The 17103-nt window shown below is 38.9% G+C and overlaps 2 protein-coding genes across 2 annotated transcripts; both read left to right on the top strand.

The window, feature by feature from the left end:
• Positions 1-438: 438 nt before the first annotated feature.
• Positions 439-4380, top strand: LOC108674232. The gene is made up of 4 exons (XM_018162169.2): positions 439-461; positions 929-1060; positions 2040-2348; positions 2564-4380. Exons 3-4 carry the CDS (start codon positions 2040-2042, stop codon positions 4169-4171), a joined length of 1917 nt encoding a protein of 638 aa, XP_018017658.1. The 5' UTR covers positions 439-461; positions 929-1060; the 3' UTR covers positions 4172-4380.
• Positions 4381-6040: 1660 nt separating this feature from the next.
• Positions 6041-15286, top strand: LOC108674229 (serine/arginine-rich splicing factor 1B). The gene is made up of 4 exons (XM_018162165.2): positions 6041-6320; positions 11873-12063; positions 13870-14042; positions 14287-15286. The coding sequence occupies exons 1-4, from the start codon at positions 6160-6162 to the stop codon at positions 14575-14577; spliced, it is 816 nt and encodes a 271-aa protein (XP_018017654.1). The 5' UTR covers positions 6041-6159; the 3' UTR covers positions 14578-15286.
• Positions 15287-17103: the final 1817 nt, after the last annotated feature.

Raw genomic sequence — 17103 nt, 5'->3', positions numbered from 1 at the left:
ACCTTAAAACGTTAATTTAACGAACGAAGTTTTTCTTGAAGTTACTTGCTCGATCTCACAGCGCGATATAATCAACCGCCCAAATGAGACGAGTGCCCCAGCCTACGCGCGAACGTCGAGATGTATTGCGGCGCAATCGAGGTTACGTTAATTTCCTATTTATTTTTTTACGATTCTTCGTCAATGTTTATGTTCTTGAAGTGCGGTATCCCTGTACTCGCGCCTCGTTTGCAAACAATGATTTTTTGAGTGAATACTATCAAAGATTTAGCTACCTAATTTTCGGTCACACTGAGAAATAATGCTCTCGCTTTTGAGTGATGTTGAGCTGATGTGCTGGTTGCCGGTAGCCTGCAAGGTGCAAGCAACTCCATCAAGTAGGTAGGCTGGCGGAGCAGCCATGGCTGACACTCGACCTGCTGGCTGCTGCACCAGTTGCCTGCGCGCCGCCCTGGAAGAAGGTGAGTTAGTGTGTCGTGTTTCAATTTCCTTAAAGCGATCTCCATGTCTAACGTTTTTTTATTCAATAACTTATTATTTATAAATTAATTCCGAGTAGAGGATTGGCAAACTTTTTAATGATCGTTCCAAAACGAGGTTCAAATTATTTAGCGCAGTTACTGTGGAGTTTTTTTCTGTATCCATTTTAAAATAATGAGACTTTTCAAGTTAATTCCAGAGTTTAAACGTTGCTGTCAGTTTTTGAACAATTATTTAATAAAATTGTTTTAATATTGGTTATTTTTTAATCGTAAGGTTCTGTAATATCAATTGAAATTCTCATATCTTTGTTATTGCGCCTCATGTAAATAAAATAAGCGATCGATATGATAAACATCTACTGGATATCCGTGAAATTCGCTTCAAAATAAATCTTTGATAAACTCTCGTGCCTTGATTTAGTAAACTATTTAAACAGTTGTTGTAGAGCAAATACACCCACACGCCGTTCCGCAACTCTGCTGCGCTCTCCAAGTTGCATTCAACTCGACGCCTACACACCGCAGCTCCGCTATATATACGTTCTGGCTCCGCCCTGCCTGACGTAAACAAACCCCTAGTAAGGTAGCCTTCACCTCAGATGCCTAGGCATCAAGTTTCTCTCTGTATTTAATCCCATGAACCTTTTTTATACGACAATAAAACAAACTGAAGAAAAGCTCATATAATTTCGGTCAAATTTGAATTCTTTTGGTAATTACTTTTTGTTCAATTCCCGTCAGAATTATTTCCTACATATCAACTTGTTAATCGTTTTAGAATTCCAATTGTAACTAAGTGACAGATTAATAATAATAAACCCTGCAATTTTGGAATACCGTCATCCAAGACAAGTCATTCCCGCTGGCCATAGTACCGTTCACAGGAATAAAGCTTATGAGTGCTAATTAATGTCCAGTTTGACATATGACCTAATGACCTGCGAGATAACCAAAATGGCCAATTTGAAGCCACATTTTACAAAGAACTCCCAGTTGACTCGTTTCCATTTAAACATGAAAAACTATTTTGGATCTTCCAAACAACATTTTTGTGTACAAATTAAAAACAAAATTTCAATTTACCAGCCATGTTTTTCCCCAACTTTTGCCACGCCTTGCTATTCTCCCACAAGTGATAAAAATCAAAGTTTCATACCGACACGATTAATATCATTAATCACCCCCAACCGACTCCATGTATTTTCATAGTCAGGCTTCAATCACAAACAAACAAAACTTTGATAAACATAATATATTTAGTGAATATAAATAATATGTTAAAGAGAGGCGCTTACGTAGACGTATTCACTTCTCTCAGTTAGGTATAGTGCGACAGGGTGAGAGCAACTCCCCTGTTGTAATTTTGCTGTCACATGGAGTTTAGTTTGCAAGCGTTTTCTTCGCCTGCATATTGATATAGATCAGATAAATTGATTAACTTCTCTTTTTCGGTTTTCAATTAAATATTGGTATGTATATCATTATGAAGCCGATTTTTGAAATTTTATAGGGCTTCATGTTTATCCAATATAGAATATATTACGATTAGATTTCCAGATGGCTTGGTGCACAGCAGCATCGCTGGAGGATCTGTCGTCCCTCACAGTAGTAAAGGCAGTCGTTTCTGCCGTGAACTACAAAGTCAAGAAAGCCTTAGACTCAATACCTAAGCAACTGCTCGTCCAACATCGTAATAAAATCGTGAAGGAATGCACAGAAGACACTAGAGCTGTGGAAAATAGTGTAAATCCTTCTTCAATGCATACTGATGGTCGAGGTGATGCTCCTCAGGGTTCCCGGTCGTGTCATTCTTGCCCGGACTCGGCCACGACCTGTTGCTTGGAAAGGGCAAAGCAAGAGATACAGGTATAATGGAACAATCATCCAAATAATTAATAAATAAAATTATCACTGCTGGAGACTATTTATTGCTTATTAAGTTAGTGTCAGACTGTCAGGTATTATCTATTACCAAACTGTGTAGGATACTTGTACTTATGATTATTATTACTAGTTTTAAATATTTGTATATGATCGAATGATTTGTCCAGAATACTCCGATATTAACTGGATACTGACAGGTGTCCGTGCTGGCAGTCAAAGGCTTCTGGATGAAACTTCCGAAGTCCGGCCTGCTACGTTGTCTGAACGCCGCTGTGGACAGACTGACGGAAGTCCACCCGAAGGACGATTCTGACTTCGTGCAGCATCTATCGAAACTGTGTCTGAAATTAGTACTTTTGACAGAAGTGTTCATAGATCGTGATTATGGAGACAGGGATAAGTTATGCGTAGTTCCGTCAGTGTGGGTGAACTGGATGGTTGAACTGATAAAATCCCTTGAGCCACTACCGACTAAAGTGTTGTCGTGCTATGGAGCGATGTACCCCGGCATTGTTGAGAGCGTTTTGAAGGCGGCGCCGAACATAAGAGAGCTCAACCTGTCCCACTTGAATATAACCGACGATCTTCTCGTGGCTGCCAGCAAGTTCTGTCCGAGGCTCGAGAGGCTGCGGCTCTTACACTGCTATCCTTGGCTGGTTCTATCACGTCAAGGCTTTGCTCGAGCATTCTTTGGTGATCAATCTTATGAGAATCTAGTGAAGTGTTTGAAGATCAAACCAAAACAAAGAGTCGAAATCCAATTCGCAAATTTGAAACAAATTGAGCTCAGCTATGGTCCAGTTCGAATTATTTCAGATTTTCACATAGCGCTCCTGGCATTATATAAAAATTTAAATTTGATTTACAGTGAATGGAAATTTAACTTCTTCGATGAAGGTTACGAGAATTTTTGTGAAGATGTAATAATTGAGGCCATGTCAGTATCTGGAACGCTATCAATTGACAATTTATTCATAAAGGCTGATTACCTGCACGAACTTTCGGCCGATGGTCTTGATAGGCTTGTGTGGCACTGCCCTCTCCTCACAACCCTTAGAATCGACTGCAGAACAACCCAAGCCCGATCATCGGCCGCTGCTGTTAAGAAAATAGGGTGTCAACTTGCTCACATTGCCCGAGGGAGGAAAACTATTCATTCGATCCACGCCAACGTCTCAAAAGATGACTGGCACACTCGTTCAATTCTCATTCCTTTCATACTTACAAGAGCCTCGTCACTGATAGATATTACGCTTGAAGCTTGTAGCGATTCTGAACAACTTTCAACGAGCTTGGTGAAGTTGGTTCTGGAAACTTGCCCCCAAGTCGAGCGCCTTAGGCTCAAAGTTTGGAATCGATCATTGATACGTCTTCCTACTGCTACATCCGACACGCTTGCGTTCCCACAACGATCAACCTTAAGCGAGATTTGGCTACATGAAGGAGGACCTGGTGAAATAGAAGGCAGCTTATCAAGCTGTAGGTTATGGCTCGTTTTACTCAATTCTTTGCTGTCTTCGGCACCCAACATCAAAACCTTAAGTTTCACAATCTGTGAAGGACTCATAAATATCCTTGTTAAACTTCACTCAAATGTTGAACGCATGCATGTGCATTTTCTGGATGGTCATGAATGGCAGCCTTCTGAAAATCAATTACACGCCTTAATTAGTAATCAACCGAAACTTCAATGTCTTTTTTTGGAAGAAATATCTGGAGATCTTTTTTGGAAAGTACAGCAGTACTATGAGCAAACTCAATTACAAATTCATTGGGGTACGTTGAACAATTGGCCTAGGTCGTAATTTACATATAGTAAAAACTTTTAAGGCACTTCTCGTTTATTTTAGCCGGTTAAAATTTATCGATTGGCATAATTGATTAGAGTAAAATTCTAGCCTCCACATTCTAGAAGTGGGCTACGGCCCTAAGATATGAGGCAAGTGTTCAATCAGTGTTCTGTTAAGGCCCGTTTACACTAGGGGCAACACACGAGAGTCAAGTGCCTCAAAGCGCATGCAGAGGCGCTTTGCAGCCTCTGCATGCGCTTCTTGACCGATTGACGAGCTAGCGATTGACAGGGGCCATGCCTCATGTCAGCAAAAGTGAGAGCGAGTAAGTATGAAGTATTGAGAGAAGTGTGGAAGAGTGTAGCAGTGCCTAGCATTATGTATGGACTGGATGTGATAGCATATAGTGATGGCGAGCTAGATAAATTGGAATTGGTACAAAATAGAGTGGCGACATTGGCACTAGGAGCCCCCAGGTGGACTGCAGTAGAGGCCCTGAGAGGAGACATGGGTTGGAATACCTTCAATGAAAGAATGAGAGCAGTTTTGAGGTATAAAGTGAGACTGGAGCGAATGGATGATGAACGTTGGGCTCGAAAGATGTATATGTGGAACATGAAGGTGAGCAAATGGGCACGCAGATGTCGGGCAGTGGTGCGTAAGTGTGGCATGCATGAAGCATGGGTGCGCCAAAGGCCCGCTGGACCAAAGGAAGAATGGGTGGTGACAGTACGGGGTGCGATTGGGATAGAGTGGGATGAAAAAGAGTGGAAAAGAGAAATAAATGAGCGAGTGAAAGACTATGGGCTGAAGGTATGGAAGCAAGGAATGGAGGAAAAGGACTCTCTAAGACTGTATCAGATGAAAGCGAAGCCAAAATATGAATGTATGTATGATGGTAGTAGAGGTGGGGACCTTCTGTTTTGTGTTAGGGCAGGCGCGCTAGGTGTGAATGGACGTACATACAGGTGGAATGAAAGGAGAGAAGATGAATGTTTTATGTGTGATGGGGATGAGAAGGAAACTGTAGAGCACTTGTTGATGGAATGTGGGGCGTATGAGAGAGAGCGTCAGTCTATGATTGAGGTGATTCTGAATGAGAGGGGTAAGACTAACGAGGTGGGGCATGAGAGAACAAGCGAAGAGTGGATGGCGATAATTACGGGTCTGTCTGAGGGAGCAACTGCGGCTATGTTTGAGAGTGTGAAGAGATATTTGGAAAACGTGTGGAGGATGAGGGAGAGGAGGAGGATGATGAGAGTGGAGTCTTGAGGAATGGAGGGTTGAGAGAGGGGAGGGTGGGAAGACGTGTGAACGTACCGAATTGTTTTAGTACGTGGTTTTAATTTTTTGCGATTGTCAAATTTTTATATTTTTTCTTAGGACAGCTGTGAATATGGTATATTTGAACTTTTTTGTTAACATAAGAGTGTGAACTTTTAATTTTTTTGATGCTAGTAAAAGTTTTTTAGGCAGCGTGTATGACCGATTTAAAGGTCGTGACCGTAGGTCACCACCGATTCGACACTTCAGCGAACTCGCCTGCGAACCAATTCCAAAAAATATTATCGATGGCTATCGTCTGCTCACCACAACCACTCGACAAATAAAGTTAACCATGTCCAAGATATATTGTCCGTCAACTTAATCACCATTCAATTAATTTAGTTGAATTGACGTGAAGGAAATTGTTCAAAATTTGGTTCAATTTGCAAAATGATTGACAATCTTGATTAGATTAGTTCATGCGAAAATACCCTTGCAGAAAAAGTTCAAAGCAGATTTGTTGCAGAAAAGTTGAAAGCAAGTACATTTGGCTGCGAGACAAAAAAAAACATTTGTGATGACGTATCTTAAAATCGACTGTAGAGACTTTCATAGTTTTGCACCATAGCGTTTGGCAACACTAGGGCAGACGCTGCCGCGCTCGTTAGTACGGCAGTCTTTAATTTGACTTTGAGTTTTCTACCTATTACGTTTAGGCTCTAGCTCCTCCGCTCACTATGTCTCGCAGTGAAAATCGAATTTATGTGGGAAATCTGCCCCCGGATATTAGGTCTAAAGATATTGAAGATTTATTCTATAAATTTGGAAAAATTTTGTTCATCGATCTGAAAAATCGTAAAGGTCCTCCATTTGCTTTCGTCGAGTTTGAAGATCCAAGGTAAGAAAGACGCCTAGGCTATCACATTTCTGGGCTTTGTCATTTTTATTACTACTCATTATGCTTATGTTTATTTTGTTTCTTCGAGCAATTTAGCTATAAAATTATAATTGAAAACGTAATTTTCCTTCTTCGCCTCAATCGTGAATAGCCTGACGTCTGAACAGAAGATTTTTTTTTAGTGTACCTACCTAACCACGCTACAAATCCAAATTCATTCACTTGCTGCTTGAATTTACTGGTTTCTCAAAAATTATTTCATTTGTCACTATTAGCACTTGGCTGTGCCATTCCAATCTAGAATGGACAGAACTTTCTTAAAATTGTAGATGAAAAAAATTAGGTAGGTATTTTGAATTTGCTAAAAAAAACGTGTCAAAATATTTTTTAACAAATTTAGGAAAGGGCATTACTGCCTTAGTTAGTAATAGGTTAAATTGGCCATACCTACTCATACATTTTTGTCCAATTTGCAATTGGCTTGTTCCCAAGGGGCCTACTGCATAGGTACCCTACTACCTAGTGGCTAGTAGTGAGTAGCTAGTGACAAACCACAGAAACACCGACTTTTTAGAATTTGTTCACTTTTAATTTGGCATCTACTTGCCTCAAGATTTTAGCTAGGCCTAACCAATTTCTTATCATGAGACTTGTGTTTGATGATGCTGCCTGCTGGCTAGTATGGAATATATCTACTTGGCAAGCCGCAACTGAATTTTTCAAGCCGTGGTTTTATGGATTTGCCAGCCGTGATTCCATTTCTACGAGCCGTGATTCTATTTCACCGAGCCGTGAATTCCATATCTCGGCCATGAAAAGCCATTTACGAGGTGCGAATGCAAATTTATTTACAAAGTTTATGCACGTGTTACCCCAAATCTCTAATTTTACCCTTAAACAGTCAAACGGCAACAATAAAATTTGTCTCTACTGTAAGTTCAGCACGTGTTAATATACAGTCTGACCGCTTTGACATGACCGCAACTATGCGCGATCTTCAACAAACGTTTAGTTTATTTGTTTACATTACGATGTTTATGTTTTTTCTGCAAGATATTTTTGGCGGAAACGGTAAAGCAATGCGGAAGTTGAAAATTTTATGAAATGACATGTTTGCGAAGTGCAAACCGCGATTTTTTAATCAAACAAAAATTTGACATTCGAGCCGCGAGATTTCATACCTACTGAAATTATATGATATTAGAGCCGCGATATTTCAGACAAAAATAGGACTTTTCCAGACTACACTGCTGGTATGAGTGGTTCTGGCTCTGCTTGCCTACATTGTGCAGCCCAAGACCCAAGTCCCAACAAAATTTTAAGGAAAAATGTTTTTCTTGCTCTTCCAATTTCATTTTTTTAGTCCTATTAAATAAGTAGTCTCAAACTCAAAAAAAAAAAATGTTTTCCCATATGTCTTTTGAAGAATTGGCTTATATCTAGCAGACTAGCACTGTGAAATTTGTAGTGACTTTTGTACCAAACCTCATGACCATGAGTACTAGTAGTTTCTAAATTTTATATAGGGTAAACGCACCATGTTCCGATACTGTGGATAATTCCAACACTCCTCAACTTTTTCCTTTATATTAATCTTGGTATTAGTTCCACGCAAGCGTAGATGGTGGAAATTGTGACGTCATACTATTGCGGGCAAGATTTCTACAAAACACTAGGTCTAGCGGAAAATGTTAAGATCCTCAGAGCAAGTCCATGTCAGCTAGTGAGGACATCAAAACGCGTTTGAAAGTTGATAGTTGACCTTGCTTTACTAAATAGGGATAAACTGTTTGTGTAGAAAGAATAGGTATTATGGTTTGAGACTTTTAAACTAGTCTGTGAATATATTGGGAATCCTTTAAATATACTTGTACCTGCTGATTTTAAGTAGTTAATAGATTATTGATTTAAGAGATGGTTTTAGACACATAAAAACTAATTCTGACACAGGGTGTCGGAATTGCGAATTACAATTTTGAAGTGCTGTTGGAGTTAGTCTCGCAATATGCCGCATTTAGTCACACAGTGTTGGAATTCATTGATTTTGTAGATTTGAATTCTAAAGGCTTTTTAACCCTTTACGCCCTGAATTTCTGGGACAAAAATTGTAAAATTCACTTTTTCGGTTTTAAGTCTCACTTCGAAGCTGACATTCTGACCTATCCAATGGTACCAAAATCATCTCTGTACGTTGATTTATGCCTTGACGACAGTTTGTGAAAGTGTTAGGGGTGGGGGAGTTCTTTCACATTTAATATAGGCGAAAATTACTGGTTGGGCACATAAATATGCAACCTGAAGACGCTGATCTTTAGTTATCCGGCTGCTGTCGTGCGGGATGGTGCTCATGCAGTCGTTCCCACTATCCTTGACTGAATTTCGGCTCCAGTAATGTCTAGTCTTGCATCCATGTCACCTTGAATGCCTATTTCGAGGCACTCGGGACTTTGTCGCGCTCTACTGAACATTCACACTTATTGTCACTGCAAACCTATTTCCTCCCAGAATTTTTAAGCTACAGCAATGATTAATAAACCGTTTGGTTTGCCAATAAAAGATCTAGATTGGTCGAAGCTTTTTTTCAATTTCGTTAAAGTTTTGAAAATGTTTTGAATAAGATGGAGGGGAAATTCGAAGGGGTGGGGGGAGAAATAATTTTTTTTAAAATGCCCACCCCACCCACAAAAATTAGAATTTCGAAAAACAGCAAGGACCAATCGATAGATATGGTCCTTACGCATCGAATGATATGAGTCTCGATGTTGTAGCTTGAAAATCATAGGAGGAGATAGATTTCTACAGTACCCCCTTTTTGGCGGTTTTCTAAGAATTTCACATTTTCTTTCACTTTTTTCAAAAAATTCCTACGAACAAAAAAGTCTTAGATTTATCTTTTTCATATGTGTACCAAGTTTCAAAGTTATCTGTTATTAAATACCGAAATAGAATTTCCATAAGAAATTGGACATTGCCATTGGAAATTGGAAATTATATTTTGGTTATTTACTGACATAACTTTGAAACTTGGTACACATATGTAAAAAATAAATCTAAGACTTTTTTTATTCCTGTGAATTTTTTTAAAAAATGACAGAAAACGTGAAATTGTTGGAAAATGTAGCTAGTCCCTGGTGTGACGAATTCGTCACACCAGGGCATTAAGGGTTAAATAATTATGGCAACAGTGTGTGACGTTTCATCGCTGCTGGCGCATAGTATGGTGTCTTGAGAGTGACATAAACAAATCAGAACTCAAGTTGCTCATACGGTGATCTATTTATAGCCATTTATTTCTTGCTATGTCCGTAAGGTGTCGGAATATGGTGTGTTCACCCTACTCAAAAATTGCCAGGCTTGTAATGCTAGTGATTTTTAGTTATGAGGCTAAATTATTCTAAATTTATAGAGAAACATGTGTGCTCAAAAAAAAACCTGTGTGCTCAAAAAAAACCTGTGTGTTAGAAAAAAACCCACATGTATAAATTTTGTAAAGTGAATTTTGCATTTGAAAATAATGAATACATTTGAAAGATTTATCTTCTTCATCACCAGCCTTCTTTTATTGTGTTTGTCAAGATTTGAGTATTTAAATAGCTCAAAGATCAATTGGCAGCATAACTAAAGAGACCAAAGTCTATATTGACTTGACTTTCCATTTCACAAACTTGAATGCAGGCTTTTAGTAATGACTAATATTTTTAGACTGATTTAATGGACTTAGGAGTTGATGTATGGCAAAAATAACATGTAACGTAAACTTTTGGTCACAAAATAAACCCTACTGTATCTAAATAAAATTATACCAAAAAAATAATATATTTTTCATGACTGTGTTCTTTTTGTTTCACTTTGAGAAAATACATGCAGTATGCAAATTAAATTAGCAGCAAAGTTAAAATTGATGTTGAAGTTTAGGTTGAGCTAAGATAAAATTGTTAAAAGAAACTATCTGTGAAGTTATTTTTTTCTAGTAATTTGACAGAAATGACCAAAAAAGGGCCAAAAAAATTGTGGGCCTATTAATATACTATGTATAGATAATTTTTTAACCAGTGCATTTTTTTTACCCACCATTGGTATGGGCTGTTTTTAGATTCTTTTACTATAAGTAGCCAGTAAGTATTATTGATACCAGCATTATCATATATACACATATATTTAAGATTTAGATTGAAATCTTGAGTAGATCAGATAATTAAAAATGAACGGATTATAAAAAATCTCAGATTTACCACTTTGCTGTCCAATTTTCCAAAGTGATAATTTGACAAGAAATTCTGACTTGTGGTTTGATTGTGCATTTTTGTTGACCAGTCTTTGGTGCTATAGCAATGTTATTGGCATTGACTGTCCTATTGCAATACATTACAATGAGGCTAACATTTCTTTCAAGAAGTCGACTATTGCAAATCGAGTAGTCTAAACTTAACTCATTGGGACATTGTCTAATAGTTTGGTTCAGAATATGCACCACTAAATTTTCTACAAAGGCAATTCATTCATAAATGACTCGAGATTCAACTCTATTCCAGTATAAAAATAGTTGGGAGGGAGAATTCATAAACAATTTCATAATTTCTTATTTGTGCATATTTTAGAGATGCAGTTATCCTCTTACTGCAATTGTTGAAAAATTTACTGTATTGCTTTAATAAAGTCAATGCAAAGATCAATGGTTGTGTGGCCATATTGGGTTTTTTATTTACTGAACTGACAGCTGAAATGTGGCACACTTGATCACTGAAGAAAGAAAAAAGTGATGAAATTACAAATTCATTATTTGATGTAAATATTAGATAGAAATCCAACTCATATGTCTAAATATAAATCTCAACTGATGTAAACCTTATAAAATGTACTGTAGATATCTTTTTACAACACTTCTCTTTAACTTCACTTCTTGTTTGTCTGTCTGCTACAAATCTTATAATCGAAATTGAATACACTTCTACTTATCCTATCGATCTGAAATTTTGCACACTTGCGTAAAGTTGGAGACAATGCATGAATCAAATGACAAAATAAATGATTTAAAAAGTGAATTTTTTCGATATTAAAAAAATTGAAAAAATACTTTTGTCAGCTATACAAATCTTATAACTGATATTTGACACACTTTTACCTGTCCAATTGATCTGAAATTTTGCACACTTGTTTGAAGTCGGAGGCAAGGAATGAATCAATTGACGGAATAAATAATTTTGAAAAAGTTATATATTATAAAAATTGAAAAATTAATTTTTTTTAACATTCGAAAATAAAATGAGAAATTCATTGTACATCTTTAACATTAGTGACACTGGATTCTTTAGAAGTGTTGTCTTTAAAAAGTAATTTTTAAACGTATATTATTTACCTCTGCTGATGTCCCCAAACTGTTGTCGTACCTCTGAAGTAATTAGTCTTTTAATGGTGGCAATCTGAAAATTCTTTTCTTGGCTTGCTCTCCCACTGAAATTTACTATTAAACATCTTTTAGAAATAGATATGAACAAAAATACCATTTATGCTGTGTCCTATATTTATGGATATAATATTTTATATCTTTTCAGAGATGCTGAGGATGCAGTACGTGTCCGGGATTCCTACGACTATGATGGGTACCGCTTGCGTGTGGAATTTCCACGCAACAGAGATCCCGGTGGCCCGAGGGGAGGCGGCAGCAGCAGCAGTGCAATGGGTGGTAGGGGCAGAGGCCGGGGCCCACCAGCACGTCGGTCTCAGTACAGAGTTTGCGTCACTGGTGAGTGTTCATTGCAAGAACTTGGCCATTCATCTACTTTGTATTATATAGACAATTTATCTCCATTGTCATAAATAATTAGAATGAAAAATTATCTTGTCCTTTTCTGCAACACTTATTTTGATTGAAATAAAATGTATAAAAGAGTTTTGTCAAGCTTATAAATATTTTGCTAAAAATTTATTTCGGTTGGTAATGTTGATCCAGACATATCTGAATTTGATTTGGTTTGCCATAATTTGTTGTAGACTTGACTCTTTATAATTAATTAAAGTTATCGAGAGTTTCTTGAAAAAATGTTAATGATCAGGCTTTGAATGTCCCCTGACACTCTTTATGCTATGAAGTGTTATCAGTCACTAGGGTGTGGTCTGTAAACTTTCTTCTGATATGAGTTTCACTTGATTTTGTGCAACTTGTTGGTGAGTGTCCTGTTGAGTCAACTTCAATGTAGAAATTGGTTGTGCATTTATTTATCCTTATGCTATTTATTGTCAAGGGATCCAAACATATCAATTTAAGGCATATCACTTTTGAGGACTATTTATTGATGTCCTATGAGAACTCTAGGCAAATTATCATGAAGCTTAGTGGTATTTCGATGAATCATTCTGCAAATGAATATTTTTCTTGTATGTGAGATTTGTAGTACTTCATATCATACGAGTTTAAACCTCAAGTTTGATTGGTCGTCAAAGGTAAGTAGAAATAGGAAAATCTGAAGCTTATATGCTTGTATATGATTTAAAGAGTTACTGCTTATAGTAGGGGCAGGGCAGCTAGGAGATATTCTTCATGTTTGAAACAAATCAGTGACCGACGTTTCCTCTTTCTCATCGAGTGTTTTTCAGCACCTAAGGATTGGCCTGAGTGTCGTCACAAGGGATTCATTGAGGACTCATACAAATCATGCAAAAGTTGCCACCTTTGTCGATTTGATTGGATGGCTGGCTTACTCCCGTGTGGATTGTTCTTCCTTATCGGATGAGGAATGGAATGCACTGCATATCAAATGATGTTGGATTTTCATAGCATTGGATTACATACTCTGGACAGCTTTGACTGAGGACTCGTACTTGTAAGAAGGTGTTCCCACTAACATGGGGCTAATGTATGCCAATTATATTGAAAATTGATCAAATTATACGTCATTAAAATTTTTGTAAAAATTTAGCTTCATCACTTTTTTCTAATTATGAATTAAAATCTGTTTAGTCCTGGGGTATTGGTATGGCTTCATGTTAGACTTATGATTTAAGTGTGACTTGACAATGTTTTGCACCCAATACATCATTTATTTATGCTCTTGAACGTTGGAAACTGCAATGTTGTTATTAAATACCTAAGTCTCAGTAGCCAGGCGTTAGTTTTCATCTCTTCTAAAATTTCATCCTCGGTGAAAATCACCAGCACTAATCAATGGAAGTCTTATGGGCAATCATATTTAGCACAAGTTCCGGGTTTTCCACTTTCTATTGTCTGTGTATTGAAGTACAAGCATGAATTGTTAAAAATCATATGTGATTTCATTTCTGCTCTTCTTCAGTTTTTAGATTTACCTTGTATCCTATTTTTAATCTTGGTGTTTGTGTGTATTATTTCTTTCAATTTCTCACCGGTGCTTCTTTGTTTCTATCATACTGATTTGGAGATCTCATTATTAGCCTCATGTTATCATACCCCGATGAACCTCCATATCTCCATCATGGGTCTTTGCTGTCATTCATAGTTACTTAGGCAGCCTCTCTGATGAGCTAGGTTTGTTACGTGCCTCGCAATCGTTCTCATGTTCGACTCGTTGTGCAGGCCTTCCACCCTCTGGCAGCTGGCAGGATCTGAAGGATCACATGCGTGAAGCTGGTGATGTCTGCTACGCTGACGTCTACAAAGATGGCACAGGGGTAGTAGAGTTCCTCAGATATGAAGATATGAAGAACAGCATACGCAAACTTGATGACTCCAAATTCAGATCGCACGAGGTACGAACAAGTTTGTCTATTTTTAATCTTGGCTGACATTTAGTTTCAGTTGTATTATGGTTTCTTATCATGCTAATTTGCGTACTTGGTAAACAATTTTATCATGCCAGTTGTTAGCATTTGCTCGTTTCATGTATTGACTGACAACTTACTTTTAGCTATTTAATTTCCTTGTTTTAATTGACAACTATTTTTTTTTTTTTGGTTACCAGTTTCCTGTTAGTGATGCTACCATTTTTCTCAGGGGGAAAATTCATATATCCGAGTGAAGGAAGATTATGGAGGTGGGAGCCCCCGTGGTGGCAGCCCACGAGGTGGTGGGGGCGGCGGCGGCGGTGGTGGTGGTGGTGGTGGCGGCGGCGGCGGCGGTGGTGGTGGTGGTGGTGGCGGCGGCGGCGGCGGTGGTGGTGGCGGGTACAGGTTCCGCTCCCGTTCTCGGTCTCGGTCTCCCCGGGGTTACCGAGGCTCTCCCACGTACTCACCTGTACGGCGCTCGTTTTCCCGCTCCCGGTCTCGCTCCAGGGACCGTTTCTAGTCCCTGGCCAGTCGAGCGCTGCTCACAATAAATAATTTGACATCAACTAAACGTTCGTTGCGGGGCGTACGTGGCGCGAGCGCATCATGTTGCATTTAGTTGTAACTCTTCTTGATTATTGGTCGGTTCTGCTCGTTGCTTTCTTTGTTGTCAAAATCGCACGGCAACGTTTTGCATAGAAACTGTTCGGTCAAAGTGTCAGATGCGCGTGTATTGTGCAGTTTTTCGTATTTTGGTTTAATATTTTTTAACTGTTCAATCAATTCGTCGACCTAAATGAATCTACGAGCTGATGCATACTCAGTATCACGTGACATACAGTCCGCTGATAATCAAAAGTACTTCCTCTGTGTTGCAGAATTTTTAATTAGAGGAAAGTCGATGAACGACTGAAGTCATTGGGCATGGCACAACGGTGCGTCTTATTCTGTAGGTTTATATTTTGTCTCGAGTGTGTAGTTGTCTATCCATGTAGTTATTACGTTTTTACAAGCAAAGCTGTAATCTGTCAGGGTTTCGTTATTAAATTTTATGATTTGGCTACATGGTTGGCCTTGCGTTCTGCAATCACCAAATTTGCGTAGGAGCCATCGTCGATCTCTCACTAGAACTACTTTGATGTACGTTTGTCAATTATCTCGCTTATTTTTTTGCAATACATAATTGATGTTCGAGTAAATTCTCTAACATTATATGATTTTTATCTAAATTGTGTCGTTAATGATCCTTCCCTGTGCGCAATGGAATATTTGTAAATCTTATTTGCCGAACTTTTCGTGTACTCATTGTGTAGTGGGAGTTGAGTCATCTAGATCAGCAATTCTGCATGTAAAATCCATCTCCTCGGAAAGTCGGAAACAACTATAAATTCTGGGGCTCAAACCCTAATGAAAGCGCCGGCGATAATTTCATTACATATCTCCAATTTACCTTGCATTTATTTTATTAAATTTCTTTACCTGCGGTCACCCCCCTTTCCTCCATCTTTGTCATTTGGGGTCTTGTACTATATTCATCACATAGATTTTTTTCGAACAAATTTTTTTCTTGAATGTATTCGTTCTTTATTCTTATGCCATCCCCGATCTTTTATTTCTGTAACCACTGCTGATTCGATAAATCTGAAGAGGGTTACATTTATCAACCAAGGTTTCAATCCCGTTAGCTCTCTTCCATTTAGCTCGAAAATGAAATTTCGCGTTCATTGTTTATCTTCCGCTTTTCAAGGCTAACGTGCATTTCTAAACTGCTTTTTTTCCTCTTTGACAATGCAAGTCAAGGTTTTCAAGCCGATTAGAGGGAAACTGTCAATGGGATGAATACATAAATGAATTATTCCCGTTTTTTCTTACTTCAAACGATGGGGACTGGTGGTAAACCCCCCCAACATAACTGTTTTCCAATATTTATCTAACAAATGCAAGCAGATTCCAGTTCTGACGATAAAATTATCAACTATAGAGCACAACAGAGTGTTGGGCACGATCTTCTATGCTCCTCGCTTACATTGGGGACCACATATCGCCAATTTGCGAAGCGACATTATTCGCAGAATGGACCCCCTCAAGCACATGGCTTCTTCAAGCTGGGGTGCATCAAGGAGTTTCCTGCGGATGTTCTATTGTGTCTACATCCGGGCAAAGCTTGATTATGGATCCACGCTCTACCATACGGCCTCAAATTCGATGCTTACCAAGCTGGTGGTACTCCAGAATGCCTTCTTGGGAGCGCGACGAACAACACACAGCGTCTTCCTGCAAGCGAAAGCGCACACACCTGCTTTGTCTCTCCGCCGTCAGTTACTTGGGACCCAATCGGCCCTAAAGATGTGCTATTGACCGTCCAATGATCAGACTGCTTCATTAAAATTGCCTCTTAACGCAAGGATTGACTCTGCCCTCGCCTCATCTGCTGCCAATCTTCGTCAGTTTGGCCCTAGTTACGCATACCAGTACCCACGCTTAATTCAGTCCCCCCCCCCCCCCCAGGCAAACGATTGTTGAACACTTCCAAGTCAGCATGGACTCGACACTTGAGTGTGGATCCCCTATTTCAAAACAATGCAACTATGGGCGAAATTTTTTCTGGATTCTGTGCTATATACTGTGACGGTTCTCGTCTACCCAACCAGGAGTCCAGTGCCTGTCGAATCTATATTCCTTCACAGGATAGAGCCGTCTCTTTGCGCCTACACCTGAGAAGCAGTGTCTTGACCACTGAGCTCCTCGCCATCTGCCACTCATTGATTTGTTGTTGAGGGTGCTTCGCACCATGACTGGGTCATTTACTCCGACTCACGTTCTGCTCTGTTTCTGCTGCAGTCTTCAAGAGGCCCGCACTCCAGGCGATCACTTGTGCCTTCCGCATACGGGAGCTGCTCAGGAGGCTGAATGTTAAGAGACTAATTGTACTGCAGTGGGTGAAAGCTCATGCTGGGATTAGTGGAAATGAGTTGGCAGACCGGGCAGCCTAATTGGGACATGAACTTGATCACAACTACTTCCACCCGGTTGAATATTTTGATCA

Source organism: Hyalella azteca, unplaced genomic scaffold, assembly GCF_000764305.2.
Source record: "Hyalella azteca isolate HAZT.00-mixed unplaced genomic scaffold, Hazt_2.0.2 contig2628, whole genome shotgun sequence".
NCBI classification, from domain to species: domain Eukaryota; kingdom Metazoa; phylum Arthropoda; class Malacostraca; order Amphipoda; family Hyalellidae; genus Hyalella; species Hyalella azteca.
Note: the sequence above shows the minus strand (reverse complement) of the source record. Positions and strands in the feature narration are given on the sequence as shown.